This window comes from Trachurus trachurus, assembly GCF_905171665.1.
Source record: "Trachurus trachurus genome assembly, chromosome: 16".
Taxonomy (NCBI): domain Eukaryota; kingdom Metazoa; phylum Chordata; class Actinopteri; order Carangiformes; family Carangidae; genus Trachurus; species Trachurus trachurus.
Window position 1 is genome coordinate 24,815,549 of NC_139902.1, and position 24,232 is coordinate 24,839,780.

At 43.5% G+C, this 24,232-nt stretch overlaps 4 protein-coding genes across 6 annotated transcripts in view; 1 reads left to right on the top strand and 3 right to left on the bottom strand.

The window, feature by feature from the left end:
* Positions 1-402: 402 nt before the first annotated feature.
* Positions 403-5,767, bottom strand: prdm13 (PR domain containing 13; the record flags this gene model as incomplete). The annotated part of the gene is made up of 4 exons (XM_083990524.1): positions 403-1,919; positions 3,803-3,923; positions 4,046-4,177; positions 5,600-5,767. The coding sequence occupies 4 exons, from the start codon at positions 5,765-5,767 to the stop codon at positions 403-405; spliced, it is 1,938 nt and encodes a 645-aa protein (XP_083846650.1).
* A 6,640-nt stretch (positions 5,768-12,407) lies between these two features.
* LOC310999765 (glial fibrillary acidic protein) lies at positions 12,408-16,194 on the bottom strand (the record flags this gene model as incomplete). Its single annotated transcript, XM_083990319.1, has 11 exons — positions 12,408-12,501; positions 13,011-13,676; positions 13,775-13,899; positions 13,999-14,109; positions 14,205-14,315; positions 14,400-14,534; positions 14,620-14,715; positions 14,808-14,927; positions 15,402-15,551; positions 15,662-15,821; positions 15,977-16,194. The coding sequence occupies 11 exons, from the start codon at positions 16,192-16,194 to the stop codon at positions 12,408-12,410; spliced, it is 1,986 nt and encodes a 661-aa protein (XP_083846445.1).
* Positions 16,195-18,376: 2,182 nt separating this feature from the next.
* Positions 18,377-20,555, bottom strand: tstd3 (thiosulfate sulfurtransferase like domain containing 3). Its single transcript, XM_083990469.1, has 4 exons — positions 20,263-20,555; positions 19,950-20,123; positions 19,393-19,552; positions 18,377-19,004 (listed from the first exon to the last, which is right to left on the bottom strand). The coding sequence occupies exons 1-4, from the start codon at positions 20,399-20,401 to the stop codon at positions 18,944-18,946; spliced, it is 534 nt and encodes a 177-aa protein (XP_083846595.1). The 5' UTR covers positions 20,402-20,555; the 3' UTR covers positions 18,377-18,943.
* A 594-nt stretch (positions 20,556-21,149) lies between these two features.
* The window catches only part of usp45 (ubiquitin specific peptidase 45), a 33,023-nt gene continuing 29,940 nt past the window's right edge, over positions 21,150-24,232 (top strand). For all 3 annotated transcript variants that reach the window (XM_083990461.1, XM_083990462.1, XM_083990463.1), the window contains exons 1-4: positions 21,150-21,427; positions 22,861-22,971; positions 23,628-23,797; positions 24,104-24,204. In XM_083990461.1, coding sequence (XP_083846587.1) covers positions 22,869-22,971; positions 23,628-23,797; positions 24,104-24,204 — 374 coding nt within the window. In that variant the 5' untranslated portion in view covers positions 21,150-21,427; positions 22,861-22,868. The remainder of the gene's footprint in view (positions 21,428-22,860; positions 22,972-23,627; positions 23,798-24,103; positions 24,205-24,232) is intronic.

The following is a 24,232-nucleotide window of genomic DNA, read 5'->3' on the forward strand; positions in this document are numbered from 1 at the left end:
TGTGGAACTGTCACAGGACAGGTAGAGATAAATATGTGGTGATTTATATTTAAGACAATCGAAAATGAAAAGACTGTGACGTTTGTTTTGAGCGCGCAGGCCTAAGATGTTTTCTTTCTTCTTCTTTTTCCCTGGAGATACTGTTTAAGTGTCCTTGGGCAAGACACCTGATGTTTTGCCTGCAACCTGTTCATAATAATAGTAATAGTAATGATAAGCGCCATAAAGTTTGAGGAAAAAAATCTATTATGAATCTAAATTTGGGGAGTTTGGTGTGGTTCAGACGCTCTGAGATGAAAAAAAAGCAGACTTGATACAAGACTGAATGACTTTTTTTGTTTGTTCGTTTGTTTACACCATTTAAAGACAATGGACAGTCTCTTGTATGCGCATGGAAACACCTCAGTCATTATTTTTGCTGGACTCCTGGTCGCTCTGGTCGTCAGTGAAGCACACGTCCACATCACTGTCATTGTCGCTCTTTTGCTCCGCGTCCTCGAACAGGCCTCCCGGTTTGTCCTCCAGTTTCTTGACGGTCTGTCCCGGGTGTCTGGACTTGACGTGCCTCTCCAGGTCCCGCCTCCGCACCAGCACCTTGCCGCAGAAGTCGCACCTGTAGGGCGTGTTTCCCTCCGCGTGCAGCCGGATGTGTTTGTTCAGGTTGCTGGGGTCACCGAAGGGCCGGAAGCACACCTTGCACTTGAGCGGTTTGTAACCCGTGTGAGTCCTCATGTGGATTTTCAGCCCGTATTTTCTGGAGTACAGCTTGCCGCAGTACAGACACAGGTGTCCCTTTTTCGGTTTGCCGGACCCCGCGTTGCTGGTGCCCCCACCTGCGGGGATCGTGTCCAGCCTCGTCCGGTTCTTCTCCGCGGCGATCTCGGACAGCTGCTGCGTGTGCATGGCGATCTCCCGGTCGATGTTGGTGATGGAGCCCAGGTCTTGGCTCAGCGCGGGCGCACCGAAGTAGGACATGGACTCTGGGTACTTGAGGAGGTTGCCAAAGTGGAATTTAAGCGGATAATAGGGTGAGCTGTACAGCAGCTCCCCGTTATAGACAGTGAAGGGCATGAGTGGGATGTTACAGTCTCCCCCGTAAGTTTTAACACCGTCGAAGTGAGGCAGCGTGAACCTCTCAAAGTGGAGTCCGGGGGGCATCTGGGGGTAACGGGATGGGGACAGACCGGAGTGCATCCGACTCTCCACGTGCTTAAAAGCAGAGCTCTCCTCCATGTGAGGCAGCATAGGGAAACCCCGCATAGCGTTTGTGCACGGCGCCATTGGAGACGATGCGTCCATAATTGCAGGTGTGCATTTTGGGGGGTGACTCCCTCCTCCTCCGTTCAGAGTCTCGCCCACATTGCGGATCGGTTTCAGGTTCCCAATGAGTTTGCTGAATCCCAGACCGCCAAGCTTCCCGTTGGCGTCCTCTCTGGAGGCCTCGGCGGCCGAGACCTTGGAGACACCGGTCGGTTTGAAGGCAGAGCGCACACCCGGGTGGAAGCCCATGCTGCTCAGCATGGAGGATGTGGCGCCCAGGCTGAGGAGCTGCTGTCCGTGGCTCCTGGCCGAGGTGACGCTCATGTCCAGGGCCCTGTCCTGCTCCTCTGAGCTGCTTTTCTTCGACAGCCCCGCTTTGTTTAGAAACGAGGAGGAGGAAGAGGAGGAGGAGGAAGACACTGCCCGCCTTCCAGAGTCTGCGATGGAGGAGTTGCTGTGGCCGCTCCTCGGAGAGGTGGAGGTGTTGGGGATGTCTCCAGACTTTGGTGACCTGCTGAACGTCTCGGTGCCTCTGGCCTGCTCGCTGCTTACAAACCCCCGCCCGTTGCTCAGAGCGCAGTGGAAGTGGACGTGGGCCTTGAGCGTGTTCGGGTATTTAAATATTCTCCAGCAGTACCAGCAGATGTAACGCTCCTCACCTGTAGAGAGAAGAGCAAAAATGACATGAATGGTGAGCTGGTTGCGCATCATTACGAGACACAACACAGAGTGGAACACTTATATTTTACTGTGGAGGCCCGTGCGTAAAAATTGAAATAACAGGTTTGGCAACCTGTGGGGAAACGACCTGTGAGCAGCAGTGCAGCCCTTTCTACACACACAACACGCGCACATGCATTGAATATAATGATGAATTAGAAAATGCAGTCATTAAGCAGTTTATTTATATCAATTTTATATTTTAAAAAATTCAACATTTGATGGATTCCCCCCTGAAAATGTGGCTGAAAAAGAGAGATTTTTTTTCCATCGGTCACTGGTGCACTTCACCTGATATTGAAATTTAGGCCTAATGGATGAGATCCGGTTTCTAAGATCTGATGCCAAATGGTAATAGACTCGGGGAGCCATCTTAATGACCTCCGGGCGCGCACTCAGAGGTTAATATAGATGTAATGATTTTGTAATCCTCATACGGGCCATTGTTTATGATCTCCATCAAAAGAGCAAAACGCCCTGCCCAATCTGGCGCTCACAAACCGATGCATTGAACGCGGCACTTTCCCCTCTCTGTGCTCTTTCCCGTGGAAGTGACAGCAGCTGTTGCTTGAAATCGCAAGTCTCCAGAAACAATGGCGTCGGCCCATCTGTTGACGCCTCATAATGGGAGCGAGCGTATGTCCAGGAGCGCACTCGGTGTGTTGGGCCGGAGAATCAGGGGCAATATACACCCCACATAAAAGTTAGCATTCATTAGGCCACAATACCTTAACGCACCCACCTAATTCACCGTGAAGCACTTGTTTTTTGAATTTATTTGCTTTTGACAACATGAATATTAATGACTCTGTGGCATTTGTTAACCTCCGTCTCGGGACTGAATCACCAGCCTCTTCTTCTTCCACGGTCGCGCAGACACGTCACTTTCTGCTTTTAATTGCTGTTTTATTGTGTGTTTCAAGGACCATAATTACTTTATTTTAAAAAATGTTTTATCCTGACGCAAGTTTGATAGACTGCCACTTCAAGCTTCAACGTTTTCCTTTTTTTTCCTTTTCTTTTTTTATTCACTTTGTAAAGAGAGAGAGAATCATCCAAAAGCATCGTCTTTTGGGGGAATTTCCTGCAAAAGTGTCTGTTAATAATAATCTTTTTATAACCCTAACTCTAACCCTTTAGAGGATTAGTTCCTGTTGAGCTGGTGTTTTGACAAAGATTAGGCATTAATCCCCACGCGTAAAAGCCAAATTATCATTAGAGCCCAAACAAAAGGATTAAACGTCCAGACACAGACCACAGACAAAACTCAGCCAAACAGGAAATAAGTGGTAAATAATATAAAGATCAGACCACAGGCTCTTAACACGACTTCACATCTCAGTTATCATGCTGCATCATACGCGCATCTCTCTGTATGGCTTCCAATTCATCGAATTTACATTCAAGATTTTCTTTTTTTCTCCCCAAAATAAAGCAACATTTTCTCCTGTCATATTTTTTTAAATAAAAGTTGTTATTATTCTAACGAATTCCGCTTTAAATAAATGAACAATAAAAGAAAAAAAAAATACAGGGTGCCTGAGGAAAAAACAACATAGCCTACAATTGATTTCCATATCTGAGCGATACAGTATTGGCAGTCATTAAACTGCGCAGTGATGGACCCTCAACATGTCGATGACAGTCAGACCTCTGTGTGGCCTGTAGCTGAGGCCGCACCGACACAAAATCACAACACTGTCTACTTTTAAATGGACTATTGGATTTTTTTCCTGTTCGCTATCATAGGCTATTATCTATTTTTTACAATCAAAGTCTTCTGCGTCCACCCACGATATCATAATGGTCAACTCTGATTTACCTTTCTCGTCGTGCGTGGGAGTGGCCGTGGTGGGGATGTCGTACCACTGGGCCAGAGCGTTGGAGTACCAAACACTGAGCTCCTCTCCTGCGGGGATTTCTCTCAGCACCCGGTAGAAAATCTAACAGAGGAAAATGGGAGTTAGTAAAGAGGCTGGAGTTAAGTGATGCGTTAAAAGACGAGTAAAGATACACGGAAAAAGCAACATGGGTGTAAAAAAAATAGAAATAAAATAAAAATCACCTGTCCACCAGGTAAATCCGACACAGCCTCAAGATTTTGCTCTTGACTGTTCCTGGCGGCGCGGATGAATCCGATCCAGTCTGGTACGGGACAGCCCGACTCATCCACGAACTCCCCCCGAACCAAGCGGATCTAAGCGGGCAAGAAAAATAAATTCGTTATTAAACTCAAAGGCCCTTTAACATATCTTCCATATACAGAAAAACACCACCTGCCTTCTTAAAATGCATTTCTTTTATTATTATTATTAAAATTCCATTATTTCTATGTATATTTTTCATTTTAACGAATTTTAATTTTCTTGGCCCAGGACTTTCCGCTAAAGTACCTGGAGGTGCTGCAGCCACGCTTGACCACAGCGCGTTTAATAACGCGTCTTTATCCGCTCTGCTGATAATTTACTAAAGAGAATGACACACCGGCCTAATTGAGTTGATATGGGAAACGAATTTGAGGAGTGTCAGAGCGTTTCTAAACTGTTCAAGGACATTAAAGATCGAAGCGTGACATTTGACACAGAGATTGCACCTGATGATCGCCGGCAGCCCGGGGCCACGCATTTAGACGCATCAATCACAGCCGCTGACAGCTTCAACAATAACAGGGTGCGGTTATAGATGCGCTCACAGCAGCAGAGTGTTTACCACTCATTATCTTAATAATAATAAAAAAAAGTCATCGGAAGTTTGACTTTTTATATGTTTTTTTTTAATAATTATTTTTAAGGATTTTTTTTTTATCTTAAAAATTCATGTTGGAAGACTTTTATTTATTTATCGCATCGAAAGAAATCTATGAAATCCAGTTTGGTGTGAACGTGAACGGCCAAACCTCAGTCTAACAAACATGAATGCAGCTTGTTTGTGATTTTTGATTTTTGATTTTTTTTTTTTTTAATCTTTGATATTAGTTGTATAATTGTTGGTGTTTTCCTTCGCCCCAGGCAGCGGCCGCGCGGCCTCAGTGGCATCTTTCTGTGGCCGGATTACATTAAAATTAAACGGCTCATCGGGATAACAGGCCCGCGAGGCGGTGAAATGTGAGGCGGCTGAGGGCATGAAATCCCACACAGCAGACCCGGGTCGCCCATTAGGCCGGTTAAGTAGAAGCACAGACTGACAAGTCTGCCACTAATGGAGCTCAATTATTTCCAACGTGACAGGCCAAACCAATTAATAAGTGAAGGCCCGATGGAGTTTGACAGTGCAGCTTTGAATCCAACCGGCTCCTTTTTAACATTACACATGCTCCACTTTAAAGGGATTATACAAAACTGTGATTTTAAAAATTGATGGCATCTTATATTTCTCTCTCAGTAAAACCAAGGAAGTAGTTTCAAAATAGTCACAATTTTCTTTGATTCAGAGTTGGAATAACGAAGTTCCTAGTAAAAATTTAGTTTTGCGGTTATTTTTTATGCAATTCAAAGCTCTCGTTCAAAAAACTGCAGTGCACTTAATAACAGATCACAAAATAAGACGCAATAAAAAAAATGAAGAAATTAAAAAAAAACACTGGCGTGTGTTAGAAGTCTCAGTGTTTTTTTAAACTCACCTTTTTCTTTGGTCCAACTTCCTTACGATCCGACACGTACTTCCCCAGTTTGAAGATGCCCGGTACCGGTCCTATCCGGAGCCCGGCCGGGATGCTGCAGTCCGCAAACACACTGACGGTGGTGGGCGCCCGGGTGGCTTGCATGGCGTGGGGTGAGATCAGAACCATGAAGACTGATGGAGACCAAGTAGGAGAGTGCAGGGAAGGAAGAAGAGGAGGAGGAGAAGAGGAGGAGAGGATGAGGACCGGCTGATATCCGCCCTCAAAGTGACGCGGTGGTGTTATGCTCTCCGGCTTTTCTAGTGATGGTGCAGGCAAGGTAGCCCCCACCCCTCCACCTCCCCCCACTCCCACTCCTCTCCTCTCCACACCCCTCTGCAACTCGGGATGCGAGTGTGTTTGTGTGTGTTGGAGGGAGGGGAGGGGAGGGGGGGCAGAGAGGTGATGCTGTGCTATGTTAGGTAGTTTAAAGGGGGAGGAGAGAGAGAGAGGAGGGGGGGAGCGGTCCTGAGTTTGCAGCAGCAGTGTGTGTGTGTTTGTGTTTGTGTGTGTATGAGTGAGTGTGAGAGAGTTGGGCTCTCCCAGCAGCTGTGGGGAGAGGGAAAACGGGCCGGCCTGGTCACATGGAGACTTTCCCTCACCCCGCCGCATAATGAATTGCTCCAAAACGGTCAAGAGACACAAAGAGCCAGGCGACCTTCCCATCCCCAAAATCCAATTTGTCAAGGGCAGAGAAAAGAGGGTGCAGAATCAAAGGTCCAGAGCGACCATTAATCCTCAGCATGTGGCTTTGTCCTCCAGACAGTTCAGATATTTTAACTGACAAATCCACTGTATAATTTCTCCATAAATCCTCACCCTTTTCCATTCTTCCCTTTCAAGCCAGGTTTTGGAAATCAGTGCCTACTTTAAATCTACTTGGCTGGCATTCTTTGGGTTTTATATACTTCAAAGCTTCTTTATTCTGCCTCCTTCTTTTGTGTCCTTACGTGAACAAAAGGAGCAGGAAAGTTTAGAGGACTTGTTAACTTCTATTGACTCTCGGCGTGTGCCGGGTTGAGATCAGGCAGGTACTGAAAAGGCTTAACCACCAGTAGGAAGAAGAAGAGGAAGAAAAAACACTAGAAAATAACCATCACCATTTTCCCAACGCACAGTTTTCTGTCTTGTCTCTCTCATTCAACACGTTTATTTTGCTAATTGTAAAAAAAAAAAATGTTGATGTTTCGTGGCTTCATATTCGGTGTCAAAGTGGAAAAAATAATAATGATTTGATTTTTTTTCTTTCTTAAATAAGACATTCATTATCAAATGAATGGGCAGAGAATCAAAAGATGCTGTACAAAAAAAGGGACATTTTTCATAATATGAAATGCAGCAAATGTCTAAAATATAAATATGAAAGAAAATACATGAAAATAACTCATGGGGGAATATTATAAAAAATAATAGAATATCAGGTTAATTGCAAATCTCAGAGAAATATCAAAGAAAATATATTTGATTGACATTGATTGATGATCTGACTTAGGTGAAGCTGAAGTGTCAGAGTCAGTGTCTTGATTGATTGATTGATTGATTGATTGATTGATTGATTGATTGATTGATTGATTGATTGATTGATTGATTGATTGATTGATTGATTTTGCAGTTGGATTATTGCATACAAAATAACATAAAGTAACATTGGTGTCCTGTAAAACCACATATCTCCAAAGATTTTCACAAGCCAAACAGCTATTTTAAAAATGAAAATGAAAATTGGTGAAAATGTTTATTCCTTCAATTTATGAAAGATTTAGTGCTCTTATAAAAAAGTTTGGAAAATATGGAAACATGCAATATTTGACTTTAAACCCCCTAATGATAAAGTGAAACAATATTCAGATGATCATAGGCTTAAAATCACATAATATCAAACCTATTCCAGACACTGGGGCCATATAATCCTCAAATTTCACTTGTTGATTTTTTTTTGGGGGGGGGGGGGATCAGTGAAGGAAGAGGCAGCCAGCAGCATGTGGCCCTGTATGTGCAGCAGGTTGTTTCAAGTTGTTGGAGCCTTTTGATGCTGCAGTGATGAGTCTGAACAGAGAAGGAGAACAAGAACCTGTGGGTGATCAATTCAGACCATGAACGTGTTGACCTCTGACCTGTCCGCTCCCAGGACCCTGGGTCTGAATCCTCACAGGCAGCTTCAACTTTTTGACACTTGTCTCTTGGAAAAAGCAGTAGGCCACTGCATCTATTCTGAACTGATTTCTGTAGATTAATCTGGGGAATAATTCAAAAGAAGAGTCTGAAGTTGAGCTAAAATCGATGTATTAACTTTATTATTTGAGAGCTGCTTTTTGTCGACCCCCAAAAGTTTAGGTATTAAATTTTTTTTTAAAGAAGTTGTAAACAAACAGCAAATACACATTAATCTCCCTCTTTTCCTCTCTCTCTCTCTCTGCAGGGGTCCTACGTTGCTCCTCTCCCTCTCTCTCCCTTTCTCCCTCTCTCTCCTCCCCGCGCTCCTCCACACTCAGTCAAAGAGCCTGAACGACACGCGAACAATCTCATCAATAGGCGCAGCGTTTGCACCCGACTGTGCAGAGGGGTTATTTATTAACGCCTCGACATTTGCGGCTGGTTCCCATCCACCCCTGCGCTATATTATACTACTACTACTACTGCCTCTGTTGCTGCTTTAAAGCCCCGCTCCTCTCCAACCCCGACATGAATTATCCTCCGAGGAGAGGGGGGGGGGAAGAAGGCGAAGACGTCTCCTTTCTGTTTTTGCGGGGAAGTGGCTGGGGGTGAATCCCCGCTCCGCTGTGCGCTGAGAGAGAGAGAGGGAGAGCCCCGAGGAGGAGCGGTGAAAAGGCTCGGTGCCAGAGTGAAAGCAGTGTTAGAAGCAAATGGGATGGAAAATTAAATGAAATTAAATGGCTTGACCGGCGGTATTGTCCCTCCTCCTTTTTTCTTTTTACAAAAAAAGAAAAGACACATTAATTACATGGTCGGATCTTTACTCCGGGACAATATTGCGGAGTCAATCAACAGCATTTTGCAAGTGCGCTTCTCTTAAATGAACTCCGCGTCTCTTTTAATGAACTTAAATAACGACCTGAGAAGAATCGGGAGTTTTTGGAGAAGATGAGGGAGACGTTTTTATGGGCGGCCCTGCCCGGCTCTTGCCAGCCTCTTTTTTTTTGGGGAGGGGGGGTTTCAACTGTCTAAACGATGGGGCTCTGATTTAACTGGTTGGCCATTAATGAGCCATGAATATAGAGGAACAACCTGTCTGCAAAGCAACGCGGTAAATACAGAGAGCAATGCCCCACCAGGGATCGCCATTCATGCACCCTGACTATACCTCAGGGGTGCCAAGGGTTCACCACCACCTCTCCTGGACTGGTTTCAATGGCCCTACCATTTAAGACCCCTCTGAGCTCAGAAGAAAACACATTTTTTATGTCGACCCATAAACTTTGTTCGGGTCTATTCAGCAGAGCCCAATCATTGTCCCACTTAGCAATGTGGCCTATTTCTCACAGATTCCCACGTCTTAGAAAATGACTTTGTGTTTGTCTAAATCCATTTATTTCTCCACATGTAAGCCCACACCTTCTGCACCTCTCACATTCATTTGGTCACACTTGTTTTAATTTAAAAGAAGAGTGAAATTCTCATGGTTTCTTTCTTTTTTTCTTCTTTTTTTGTGTGGACAGCTTGAACTCTGTACAGCAAAAGAATCTGAACTTATTATTATTCCTTTCAGATCTGAAAATAGGAGGAGAAAAAAAAAAGAAAGACCGAGACAGGTTTTTTTTTTATTCCCTTTCTTGGCCTCTTTTTTGCCTTGATTTAAAACAAACCCCGGTCATGTTGAGGTGTTTCGCTCTTTGAGAAACCTGGGGAAAGATGCAAGCTGCACCAAAGCCAGACCAGCTGCTGAATGCGGGTGGGACATTTGCGACGCGTTTGAATAGTAATGATGCTTGTATGGGACTCCCACCAGATGACATGATTGGGATTTTAACCCAGACTAATATTCAAAATCGCATTAGAGAGGAGCCGAATAAATGGCACCTGATTCAACGCAGTTCATGCGTGATTGCATTCAAAGTGCCTTCTCTCTCTCTTTCCCTTTTTTGCCCCAAAAAGGGGCTGCACCGTTTTTGTATTCAAAGTTTGGCCCTTTTTTTTCCAGGCCACATTTCCCTGACTTAAACTCACTTTGTATCGCATGAGGAGACGCGAATAAAAGCGTGTGAAGTTGTGTGAATTGATATGTTTCGGTGTACCTTATAAATTCATACCTTTTCTCACTCGAGCGCCTCAGAAAGAAAGTGTCACTCAGGCCGATTCTCTCTGCTGTCCGACGCATTTAGCAGGAGATCTATTTGAGGAGTTCATTCCTAGGCAAATGTATGCAGGCAGGGCTGCGCGTGAATAGAGCAGCGTGTCAGCCGACCCTAATTGGGATTTAGCCACCCCCGAAAGCATATGCACAAAGTGACAGAGAATCACAGGTTTCAAAGAAAGTCCCCAACTTTTGCCCTTCTCTCCCTCAGCGCGGAGTAAAACACCATTTTTCTCAGAGGATGGAGGTTAGTGACCCAGTTGGCTCTGCGCTGCGTTTCTGTAAACTAAAAGTGTGAGCAAAACAACTCAGATGGCAAAGAGCATGTTTAAAGACATGCAACCTTGACCGGCCTATGTGTTGGAATCAGGGCAGATATAGTAGCAGAAGTCATGGTTATTATAGGCAACAAATCGTTTATCAGCTTTTTTCCCCCATTCATTTCTCTCTTTTTGGATCGTAAATTTTTTTTTAATTTTTTTTATGGATTTTTGTATTTTAATTCCAACCATTTAACAGATAATAATAATTTTGATGATGATAATAATAATGATGAAAATAGGCCTAATAATATAAAATTATAGAGGTAATAGAATTTACTTTTTATATCTTTTTTAATCAGGCATTTCATATCTTGGTGAGATGCTAATCAGGAATTTCAGGGAATGCTTTTTATTCTTGATATCAGTGCAATAGGCTACTGGTGCTGGTGTGGATGTAAATTCGCAAGTAAAAAACCTACATGCAAATGCTCGTTTTATTTTTTTATTTTTTTGTTTCAGCCTGCTACACTCGTCTTTCTCCAGAGTGCCACTTTTTCCAATCTGAGGATGAAGCACCATGGAGAGCTCCGCATTACACACACACACACACACGCACATATGCAGAGAGAGAGAGAGACACACACACACACACACACACACACACACACACACACACACACACACACACACACACACACACACACACACACACACACACACACACACACACACACACACACACACACATTAGTCTATTAATTATATATTATTATAATATATTCCATTCCTTCATAGCCTAGATGGGTAACTTGGGGTGGTTTATGTGTGTGTATATATATAGGCTGAGTATCCTTCGGGTTGGATGCACATTAATAATTTGCTGTAACAAAAATGTGATCTAATGATCTGAGCGTCTAGCGGCTCCTCATTACGGCCCCGATTGACAGTTTTAGGCTCAAACTAATTGTGTCCCGCGTGTTCGGGTGGGATGAGCTTGTGGAAGTGATGCCCGAGAGAAATATTGATTGTTTCAACATGAACCATCCATATAGAATAATTATAAAAATGATCTGTAATGCGATGATATGGCAAGAGGTAAAGGTTTATGGCATTTATAATCCCCTTGTTTTGTTCTTTTTCTGCTTGAATCCAAAGGTGAGTAAATGTTTCTGTGTATTCTAATGGTTAAGTAGGTAGTAGGATATTTAGATTTTTTTTCTGGTTTGTGAAATGCTGTTGTTTGTATGTGTTAACTCAGTACATAGTCCAAACTGTTGTTTCTAAGACACACTAAAAATGTTCCAGCATTCAAATGTTCATGTTAATCAAAGCACAATATTCTGTAGATCCCACTGTATTTGTAATGTAGAAACATGAAAATGTATAATAAAGATGATGTATTCTGCAAATCGACTTAATATTATAATACAGTAATGATATTGCTGCCATAATAACACTGGTCCTCCTCCTGTCCTGTCTTTGTTGCAGTTGCTGTCAGAGGATTGGTGTGTTGCATGTTTCTGCTCTCGGCCCTTCCGGCAGGACACTGAGAGTGTTTGGCATCTGCTGGCCAGATCCAGTCGCTCCCGATCAGCAGCAGGAGGAAAAGGTGTGGATGTGGATGGAATGAGGACAGAAAACGGCTGTGTGCCGTCAGTCCGCTGCAGAGCAACATTTGACTGATGGATCCCTCAGCCCTCCAGAAAGTGTCAGGGAAACCGCTGTGACCCTCAGGTGACTCTCGCTCACTCTCTCTCTCTGTCTCTGTTTTGCTTTTCTGTCTTTACTTCCTTTCCCTCTTCTTCTCCATATTTCTCTTTTCAATATGAACATGAGCAACATCTCTCTCAGTGGAGAAAAATAGCACAGGATAATATTCAGTGTCATCAAAAGGTACCGCAAACTAAATCCTAAAAAAGACACCAGACAAGGTAAATGAATGCTGATAGCTTTATTTGCAGTGAGTTGAAAAAAAAGGGGGGAGTGTAATGCACACACAAGTTGTTGAATGTTCTTAGGCTTATTTAACACTACGAGGTGAAGGTTTAACATTGTAGCAAAGGGTCATTCATGGTCCTCTTGTCGGGGGCAAAGGGCGAAGGTCAGTGCCCAGACATGGGGTTTGGTCAGTGCAAAGCTCAGAGGGGCGTGGAGGCTTAAGGGTGAGGGGAGGTCACTAGGGAATTGGTGCTGTTCATTCCTCGTCGGAGTCATCGGCCGCACCGGTGATGGTGTAGGTCTGTTCTTGGTGGTCTGTCTCCAGCACGTCACCTTCGTTTTTGACCGTTCTGTTGGGGAAGACAGAAAATGAAGCGGATTGAAGAGACTGAAACACTCTTGATACAGCTGGTAAACTGGCTGTACCGCTCAGCAGCTGTACCTCTGGTCCTAACTCTTTCATTGAGTTTTCACCAATTACTGATTGTATATAAGAAAATAGAAATAATGGGGCATCGTGTGGGTTGAGTAGGGGGCCCCATATACTGTGTGGAGGCTGTGGTGCTCACTACAGCCAGCTCTGGACTTCTGCGTATCATTCCCCCTCTCTGTCTCCCCATTTCCTCTCTCTGACTATTCTATTATCAATCAATCAATCAACTTTATTTATATAGCACATTTAAAAACCACAGGGGAAGCCAAAGTGCTTTACATTGAGACATAAAATATTAATTAAAGACATAAAATACTTGAAAGAAAGAAAGAAAGAAAGAAAGAAAGAAAGAAAGAAAGAAAGAAAGAAAGAAAGAAAGAAAGAAAGAAAGAAAGAAAAAGGAATAATCCGTGATGGTACCTTTACCTAATGAGCACCGTCCTTCTCTCCGTCAGCTCCACAGCTTGTCCAGCGTAGGCGTCAATGTTGCCGTCGTCTGCGCTGGTCTTGCCCTTTCCACCAGACCCTGACAACGCAACATCGTCACCCACACCGTCTGTTCCTCCGCTGCCTCCAATTCCACCGCCGATTCCTCCACCCATTCCTCCCCCAGTTCCATTACCCTTGCCCTCTCCTACCCCGCCACTTCCCCCGGTGAACCCTGTGCCACTACCAGCACCCATTCCCCCAGCACCGCCCACGCTGCTGCTGTCACCCTTTCCCCCAATACCAGTGCCTACACCGCCGGCCCCTGCTGCGCCCAAGCCTCCAGCACCCAGACCAGCACCTCCAGGTCCAGATCCCAACCCGCCAAGACCAGAACCAGCACCGCCACCGAGGCCTCCAGCACCCGCTCCACCAGCACCAGCTCCTCCTGCACCCATGCCCCCACCGATTTGTCTTCCATTCCCAATGCCTCCAGCGCCTGCACCACTGCCCGCTGTCAGACCACCACCCATTCCACCTGAACCACCCATGCCTCCTGCACCAAAGCTCATCCCACCACCACCAATGGCGTCCATGCACCCACTGGTCAGAGACAGGGTTTGCACCATGCCAGACAGCCGCAGGTCTTCTCCCTCAATCAATTTTCTGCAAAGAAGACACAAACAATGACAAAATGATTACTTACATGAATTCAATTACAAGGTATTGAGATTTTTTCCATTTTCAGGTTGTCTTTCCATTACCTGTAAGTTGTGATCTCAATCTCCAGAGCCATCTTGACGTTCAGGAGATCCTGGTACTCACGAAGGTGCAGCGCAATTTTCCCCTTTGTGGATTTCAGCTCGAGCTGCAGGGCTTCAATCCGAGCCTGTTAGGTTAAGAAGGCCATGAAATGACATTAGAGGCGAACCATCGTGGTGGCTGTATGTCTGCATGCATGCAAGCGACCACATGAGTCCACATTTACCTGCAGCTGCTCCAGTTCCTTCTTGTTCTTTTCCTGCATCTCTCGGATCTGGGCCTCGAGCGCTTCATTCTTGGTTCTAAGGGAATCCAAGTCGCGTTCTCTGTTTTGGATCTGGAGATGATTTCAGTGTGATTTTATTAATTCTAGGAATCCAATATTGACCCCTAATTAGTCTCGATATATCCTCTTTTACTCTTAATACTTACATCTTTTTTGGCATTTGCTATTTCTTCTCTGATGCCTCGAACCTTGTCCAGATGTCCTGACGTCTTCTTGGTTATATCTTCAAACTTGTTTTTATACCATGAATCCATTTCCTAAATTACAAACATTAGCATGAATTAATTTTGAATGCAAAACATTTCATTGCATAGTGCAACGCTAACATGTGACAGATCTACCTGGAGATTTTTGGCAGCAATGTCGTCATACTGGGTTTGGATTTGTTTCAAAGCAGCTGCGAGGTCAGGCAGGGAGAACGCACTCTGGGCCGCAGTGTGAGCAGCATAGATCTGTTTCATGAGCTCATCAATTTCCTGGAAAAAAGAGGAATCTTTATTTATGATCATCAAATTCAAAATAAGACAAAATATGTAGGTCTGCCCTGAAGATGTTATCCACCTGTTGATGGATCCGCTTCAGGAATTCAATTTCAACTTCCAGTTGTTCCAGCTTCTTCTCCAGGGCAATGCGTGAGGAGGTGGCTTTGTCAACATCCTGAGGAACACACACCATTATAATCGGGCAGGTTCATGACCAAGAATTAATATGATAATGGAGAGGATATTTCCTGATTAAATGGAACCTACTGGACGGAAGGTTTCGATGTCCAACTCAGCTTTCCTCCTCAGCTCCACTGCCTCCTCATATCTGATTTTGATGGCCTCCAGTTGAGCAGCTGCGGACTCCTTGGTCGCCAAGGAAATGTCCTGAAAACCAAGAAGCCATAAGTAATATGCTCATCTATTAGATCTGAAGGTGTGTGCAGGGGCATGTGCAAAATGCAGATCAGCCTCTTTTGCATTTTAACTTCAAACCTGAATATGTGTGTGTGTGTGTGTGTGTCTGTGTCTGTGTTCATGTGTCTGCAAAATGCATAGCCAAGCCATCTCATCTGTGCATAAATCATGGCTGAAGACAGCTGTACTCCACGACACCCTAACACGCTGAGGCACCTCTCCATTTGCCTGCCGGAAATAAGCCTGTTAACCAGGTAAGGAACCTTGAAAACACCAAGTTGACGTCTTGTATCATTGCTTGGATGGATCTTCTGCAGATTAGTGAGGTGTAAACATCGGCAGAAAAAAAAGAAATGCAGAGTTTCTGCTTCATTGAGCATTTGAAATGTAAAAGAAAAAGAAGAAACAGAAGCAATGCGTGCCACTGATATAATTCTGTCTCACCCGCTGAACTCTCATCTGGTCAGCGATCTTTTTTAGCTCCCTCAGCTGCTCCTCATACAGGAGGCGCAGACCTGATGGCTTCTCAAAGCGGTTCTGGTAGGCCTCGATCTCTGCTTCCAGCAGCTTGTTCTGCTGCTCCAGGGACCGAACCTGTAAGAACAAGAAAACTCAGCAAGAATAATACAACAACATTTCAACAAAAATATCTGTCTTTGTCTACATATAGATCGCTCTGATTGTATGAGTTTCAATACTTTTACCTTATCAATATAGACAGCCAGTCTGTCATTGAGGACAATCATCTCCTTTCTTTCAGTATTACGGGTGCTGAGGAATTGCTGGTTCTCAGCTGCAGCCACATCCAGGTCAATGGCAGGCTCCCCACCAGGCCCGACACACACCATGGCTCCTGCACTCACTCTGAAAACACATGAACATATGCCAATACAAACCAAGTCTAGACACAGGGCTCGAAGAAGTATAACTTAACTTTCAAGCTCAGCTAAAGAATTAATAAACTAACTGTAGCCTATATATCCCTTCTTATCGATATGGTGGGTTCTGATCCAGCTTACCCTGCTCCAACCACGCGAGACCTGCGTGCAGCCGAGACGGTCCTCCTTCCCACCGACTCCACACGCATGCTGCCTGCCCCGGGTCTGCAGGGGAAGCCCACGGAGGCACGGCGAGACTCCCTCCTGGTGGGGGATGGGCTGGACACCCTGACCTGATGGGACACGCTGCTGTCCTCGAAGTGGCGGCGGTAGGACGAGATGCGCTCCGGGCTACACATGATGATGGGTTGTGTTTCCTCTGTTTTCTCTGAAGTGGAATGAAAGAAAGAAATACTCGAGCAGGGGCCTGTGGTCGACTGCGCTTCAGTTGCTGCTCCAACTCGCTGATCAGCAGCCCCTGCCTGAGGTTTTTATACCTCCGATTGCCTGTCATGTCCCCCTATATGCGAGGCATCCTGGCTCATGAGCCAATACCTGTGGAATCTTGAACCTCTGCACCAATGTAGCCGTGACCTGCTGCTCAGATATCTGTCATCAGCTTGTGAGGGGCAGATCTGGGCTGTGGCTGCTGGCATCAGTGCAGGGTTCAGTTATTAGTCTCTCTCTCGTGTATCAGAGCCAGTAGTGTTTTATTTGGGGGGGTATGGTACATCCACCACTGCAGGGTCCACAACAGCAGTAGGCAGCCCATAGCCAGCCAGGCAGGCAGGCAGGCAGGCTGTGGTCAGTCACAGCAGCCAGTAGGTGCAGCACTGATGTGATGTGCTCTGATAGGAGGGACTTTAATTGAACGCTGAGCAGAAGCTGGAGGGTGACCTGATGAGGCTGTGGCAGCAGAGGAACAAAGAGCCCGGGCAAGATTTGACATAAATTAGTACTTATTAGTCTGGTCGGTTTTCAACATATTAAAACTGGAGTGCATGGGGGGAAAAAAAGAAAATGAAATTAACTGCTTTGGAGGCAAAATATGGAGGCAGGGGAAGAAGGAGGGGGGCGGGCTGCAGTCTAGAGTTTACGGTTGACATGACACAGTGACGTGAGGGGAGAAAACAGTGGTCAGGCCTCTTCATCGACACCTACAGGGTCACTTTGTCGAGGGTCAGTAAACACTGTACTGTCCTTAAAGTTTACTGTAAACATTTACTGCCAGGAATGTCAGCTGTCAAAGAAAAGCAGAATTGACATTTGACAGAAAGTGAAAGCAACAGAACAACCAACATATAAATTGTAACCTGTTCTAAAGCCAGACAAGATTAAAAAAACATTGACTTCTACCTATAGTTTATTTGTTGCTCTTGTCAGCTTTGTGTTGATGGATTGTGTGATCATCTATTCTCTTCCAGTGACCTCAGATCTTGCAGCTGCCCGGGACTTTTGGGAAGAGGTGGAATCTGTATCTCTGCTAATTCTTTTCATGTCACGACTGCATCACCCATCACTGTGCTTTCACATAACATTTTGTTATTGGCTCAATAAAAGAGATATTTAATATTTTGTATACCATACATATTCTGCAATATACAATTATGTGATTTACTTCCATTTTTCAGTCATTTCTTGTAGCCGTTCTTGTGAAACAAATAATTAGATAAAAATCTTGTTCATCAAAATGTGATTAAGTACAAGTTCATAAAATTATGTACAGAGGGATTTTTTTTTTAAGGGACCAGGGTTTTTAGGAGGAGGGTTGGGCTAAAAATGACAAACAGTCCAGGGGGAATCAGATTTGCTGAGTCATTTACTGCTGTTTTTTTTTTCTGAAATAAAAGGCCAAATGATAGGTTGCACTCAGGGTGGTGTTACACTCACAGATCTGCTTCAGTGTCTAGTATTTATTCAGAAACATGAACAGTTGTGAGGGCTTTCCTTGCCTGTGGAGAGTATTGTTTAACACAGGCACAACTCAACACTTCTTATACAGATTCTTAACTCATGCATCAGATCGTCTATGAGTGGTCAGTTTCCTATTCACTGACAGTGAGTCAGTATTGACAAGCTGCTGCTAGGATTTGTGAGGCTCTTAACTATTTATATACAATATTTCAGCTCTAAAGACATTATTATATTTGTGCATTCTGTTTGGACTTTCAGCTTAAGCTGTAAAGGTGGAGGTTTAACAGGGAACAAGGTCCGTGGCCGTGGTCGACACAGAGGCATTCGGCTCAGCTGAAAACAACACATTCATTATCGTGGGTGACGGAGCGACCTGTTAATGTTCCATGGAGGGTCGGTGGCAAATTCATACAGAGGAACTGTGGAGATTAGACATGGCCCCTCAATGCTGTAGATCATTTTAGTCCCAGCAGCTGTCACCTCAGCATGAGTCTATTTAAATCTCATTATTGTGAGATATAATAAGTGAATGTCTGCTCCTGTCATTTTATTACTGTTTTTCTTTTTATTAGATCTGTACAAAAGTGCCCACCCCACAGAAAAATCACATATCACTCTTCATTAAAACTATGATTTTTATTAACAGTATAATATTGGCAACAACTTGCAGTGACTGCTGCATCTATGAGCAAACCTGATAATTAATATTTACAATAAATGATCTGGAAAACTGTTCATAATATGCATCGGAAGACTGATTAACTTACAATCATACACAGTTTAATAGTCTTTTGCATAGTTAGTCTGTCCTATTCATATTTATGGCATTGTGTACAACAGTCACCGGTTATATATGTGTGTGTGTGTTTGCTTTGAACCTGTAAAGGGTTTGTAAATAGTTCTGTGTTCAAACAAATTTACAAGAAACTTCAAGTCATTTTTGAAAAGAGTTTTGAAAAGCAGCAGAAGTGATTGCTAATGTGTGTGTTGAGCCCTCTGGTTTCAGTCTTTGGGATTCACAGATGAGGGAAAACAACTTAAATCACTGGCTCTTCAAAAAACAGAAAAGCGTATGAACATTTTAAAAACCCTTTACATGGCTCAGCGTCACGCCCTGTGACTCTCCAGTTTGATCACAGGTAAATCAAAGAAAAAGCTTTTAAATAACATTTCATCTCTTCTTTTATGCCTGGATCAATTGTTGTGTTGCTCATTCTTTGCCCAGTCTTTCCATCCACCCGGGTAATGTTGAACACTGAAAAAGAAAAATGGAAGAAAACAGAATGAACTGAAATGTGTCAAAAGTAACACATCTATGTGTTTGATTGAACTGTAATCACACAGCATTTAACACTTTCACTTCTGGCTTCTTCAACTCAGTATCTCTTTCTTTACTTTCCAATCAGATACTGGAGATATGGTAGCCTTTGTGGCATCTTTCCAAAGAGCGCTGCATGATGGGTTGGCATTGTGCAACAGGGCAATGTCAATCTCAATAGGGTGAAACTTAATGCTGGTCATGGGATGGTCAGTCAATCTGTCAAAAATCAACCGTAATCCACCATAAACCTGAACTGTAACCCGATGCTTTAATTCAACATTTACTGCAGTAGTTCAGTGACAGACAAGGAAGCATGTCTCACCCTTTGTATCCCAGTGATGCAGCAGTGTCGAGTGCGTTCTTGCTGCGGATCCCTGCCAGACAGGTGAACACGATGTTATCTGTCTGCTCGGGCATTTCACCACCGTACTTTTCTTTGAACTCTTCCGCACCCAGCTGGAGTGCAGTGTTCACCTGTCCCACTGCAGAGACCAACAACAAGCAGAGAGATAGAGTAGTAAATATGTGCTATTATTAGATGAAACAAAAAACATGAATAGGGTTGATGTTTCTATTTGAAACTCCTGTCTGATAGCACTATGCTTTATTCCTCCTTGTGCCATTCAGCAGGTTCTCTGCAGGTGTCATCCACGAGCTCAGGTATTTTATATTTAGATTGGATGCTAAATATAGGGATTTAACTTTCAAGTAACTTGCCACAAGGAGGACAGAGGCCTATAGCAGACCTCCAGAGATATGCTTTGTAGGACTTTATGATTTAGGATGTTCCTAGATGTTTTAATGACCTGCAGGCAACACAAACTCTTTGACTATAACATACAACAACTTTATTTTCAAGGAGGGCAGTAGCCTACTCACGGGGGACGTTAATGGCCCCGGGGATGAAGCCGTACTCTCTGAGCTCCCACGGCTCTCTGACGTCTATAACCACGGCTTTGCGACCGGCCAGGAGCTGCTTCAGCTGCTCGTAACTCACATCTGTGCTCGGTGGTGGCGTTGAGCTGAACCTGCTACATAGTAGCCACTCTGTAGCTAAGAGCAAAATAAACAACACGTGATAGCTACATTATATGAACAAAAACATGGCGGTGAGTCACGGGGTAAAGAGAAGACATTAGTTTGGCGCTGGATAAGCTGAAAAAATGGACACAATGCTGAATGAAAAACTCACTTTTGCAACCAAGATGAGAGTTGATAAGCCCGGACACAGAGCTTCGTACCCCCGAGACAGTAGCCTCTGGCAGGGCGGTGCTGGTCCACAACAGCCGCGGGACCACCCCCGTAAACCTCCAGCACCTTCTGAGAGCCATGTGTGTTTAGTTGCCCTCTATATTTCACTCAATAGTTCTCACTTTGTCAACACAAACCCGTTATTTGGCAGTGTTCCTACGTGTGACTGCTATTCACACTGAACAAGCTCAACCTTTACGTGATGACCTGCGCATGCGCAGTACTACGGATCACATAAAGGACAAAATACTCTGTACCTAAATTTCATGTCAGACTCGTACGCAAGTCCCTGACCGAATATCTCAAAGTCAAAACATTATCAACAGAAATAGGTGCCGTGTATCCGAGTTTACTCAAACTGAAGCGCTTTATATTAAAAACGCAATAGCTGATGCATTCATGGTTGTAGGAAAAACGAATTGTCCTTATCTGAACATAGATTTACTCTGGAATTCTGGTAATAATTTATCCACTACTTCTCCAAATGACATTTCCAGCTTTCCAGACAACTAAATAAGCAAATGACTCTAACATGTGGTCACAATATCACCCATAAGCCTGAACTGAGTCATATATATTTATGTTCAATATAAAAAACACAAATTCCACAATTTAGATCAGCTTATGGCTCCAAAGGATTGATTTTGATTCCTGTTTTTTATCACAAGGTAATTAAATATAACAAATATGATCACCTTTTATCGGCACGTCTTTATAAAACGATGTAAAACCTCTTAAATGCAAAAAACCCTCAAATATTTTACCTCGTCTGTTTCGACTTTCCGCTGTCCCTGAACGCAGCATTCGGCCAAACTGAGCTGCCGTAGTGCGTCACATGTTGACTAGTGTTGCTAGCTGTTGCTACCGAAAGCTTCACAAAATTTAGCAAGTCTGACGCTAAAACGCAGAGTTATCGAGACACCGGCCTGTCGTCGTTGCTGCTTTACTTCGAAAATGCTACGTATCGTTGGATTTACACACCTGTTAATGTTTTGTTTGTTCTGACAAGCTAATGTAGCTAGCCTGGTTGCTAGCCAGGAAGAGTTGGCATCTCACTGTTGGCTTCAGGTTAGCTAACACATCAACATAGGAGCTGAAATCAAGAGGTGAGTCTCTTATGCCTTTCTTTAAATTTAAATGTGGATACGTTATTATTTTTGCAGTTTAAATTATTTGATTAACGACAGAAAAGTAATTCATATTCACCTTAACTGAAGAGTCGAGGCTAATTGAGGCCTCTGAACCGTGTTCTTGACCACTATCAGATGGATCAGCTCCAATCACCTTTCATTTGAGAGGCTATATAGTCTCATCAACAGACCATGCATTCCGTTAGTATGTATGCATGTTAGTTTTTTTTTCTTAATTGTAATGTATTTCTCTATTTATCTAATTGACCATCTGTGTGTGGCAGAGAGTGTATACACACACTCATTGGCGAAATTTATTAGGTGCCATAATTCTTAAGGGAAATGATTCAAGGAGATAGATAGATAGATAGATAGATAGATAGATAGATAGATAGATAGATAGATAGATAGATAGATAGATAGATAGATAGGTTAGCTGCACATCCATGATGTGAATCGCTGTCATTTCAGATGATGTAAAAGAGTTGATATTTGTGACATGGTGTGTTATCCTGCTGGAAGAAGCCATGAGACGATAGGGACACTGGTTATAAAGGATTGGGCAGGTTCAGTAACAACAATACCCAGGTAGACTGTGGTGTTAAAATTATGCTCATTTAGTACTGAGGAGCCCAATGTGTGCAAAATATCCCCAACACTTTTACAGCACCACGACCAGCATGAACCGGTGATAGAGTTCATGTTGTTTACACCTCGTTCTGACCCTTTTATCTGACTGTTGCATCAGAAAGCAAGTCAGCAAACAAACCACACAACATTTTTCCAATCTTCTGTTGTCTAGTTTTGATGACCCTGGTCTGTGTGATTTGTAGCCCTAGTTTCCTGTTCCTAGTCAACAGGAGCGGCACCTGGTGTGGTCTTCTGCTACTGTGGTCCATGGGTTGTGCCTTGAGAGATGCTCGTCTGCATTGTAATGAGTGGTTATTTGAGTCACCGCTGCCTCTCAATTAGCTTGAACCAGTCTGACCATTCACCTCTGGCATTAGCATGGCATTTGTGCCCTGAAAACTTTCTTCCCTTTTCTGATCTTGGTTTAAACTTAAGCAGATCTACATGGATAAAAGCACTCAGTTGTTGCTGTGTGATTGACCTATCAGGTATTTGTGTTAATAAGCAGCTGAACAGGTGTACCTATTAAAGTAGTCATGTATTAGTTTAGAAACAGTATAAAATGTGACACCTCAATTTTGTCAGTCACATGACCTCTGTCCACCTGCGGAGGTGTTTGTGCCGAATTTCAAAGGCAACTCACTTTATGCACAGCTACACTACTTCCTGAAATAAACCAGCTCGTTTATAGCATGTTACCAGCATAAATTTGTTATAAAAAATAGCCTATTTGCCGAAGTAGCCTTAACCTTTGTTGTCCTTTTTGTTTATATCTCCAGAGCTCCAGATGCGGCTAAAGGATCCTTTCTCTTTGAAAGCCGCAGATATGACTAAGCGGACTAATAAACCGAGGAAACCTCGAGATGAAGAGTCATCAGATGAAGTCAGTGGTAAGTCACTACAACCGCAAAGCAGACAGGTTACTGACTGCTCACTTTGTTAAACGTTAAAATATAGGTTTTCACAGGTATACATAGATGTGCAGCCACCACACTGAAGCGTCTGTATTTGGAAGATTTTGATGAACAATGTTAATTTTTGTCATTTTAATCTGATATGTTATGCAGTGTTAGATCAGGACAGTGTGATCTTTGTATGAACTTGCAGTGAAGATTATGATTTTTGGTGGAATGTCCCAGAAATGTCAGAAACTTGAACTAGGAGAATATATTTTTTAATCATTTTGGTATATTTTGTTGCTGTTGTTGCTTTTTTTTTTATTGAACACCATAAACCACATATAAAAGCACAGACAATATACTACAAAACAAACTGCCAGCCCACAGAAATATAAACATGAAAAATGTCAGTCCACGCACTGAATCAAGAGTACAGAAGTGGAATTTAAAGTCCAAGACAAGACTCTAGAGAGCCAGGAGTGAGGTCAAGGAGACTAGAAGCTTGGCTGTACGAAGCACAATGCAGTCAGTACAAAACAAAATGAGACAGAATAGCGTAACTAGTCTTGGGGATGAAGTCTATCACTTCAATAAAGGGTCCCCAGACTCCAAGGAACTTGTGGTGATATTTTGTTGTTTTTAATCAGGGTTGACTTGTCAGCATGTGAGTAAAGCAGTGGACCTGAGCTCAGTGAAGAAGTCGGTGCTCTCCAGCATATGGCTGATGTGCTCAGACTGCCTGAAGGAGAGGACGATGATTGATGGAGAGCCAGCAGCATCACATGACATCCTGGTGTGCTTAAAGTGTGGTTTCCAGGTGAGATTTGTGTTTCATTTATTCAGGTTTTGTTTAAAATGTACATTATTTTATTACAGTAATAATTGAGACATTTATTGTCACAAATATGTTAGCTATATAATTTAAAAGATAAATGTACAATGAGTGTGTTGTACAGTATACTGTCACAGATTGATTGTTTTTCCATATTATTATTTTTCTAACCATATGCCTCGAGCTCCATCACATGGCATGCATAGTCTTTAAATATGGTCATGTGTGCTGTGGGTCTAAATATATACTTTGTTCTGGTTAACACATATTTTTAAATGAACTTTGTTACAGGGCTGTAACCACTCGGGGATTCAGCACGCTGTCAAGCACTACCACGCTTTCCATTCAGAGTGCCACTGCATCACCATTAGCTTGAGCACATGGAAGGCCTGGTGAGAAACCTGCATTCATTTTAACTCT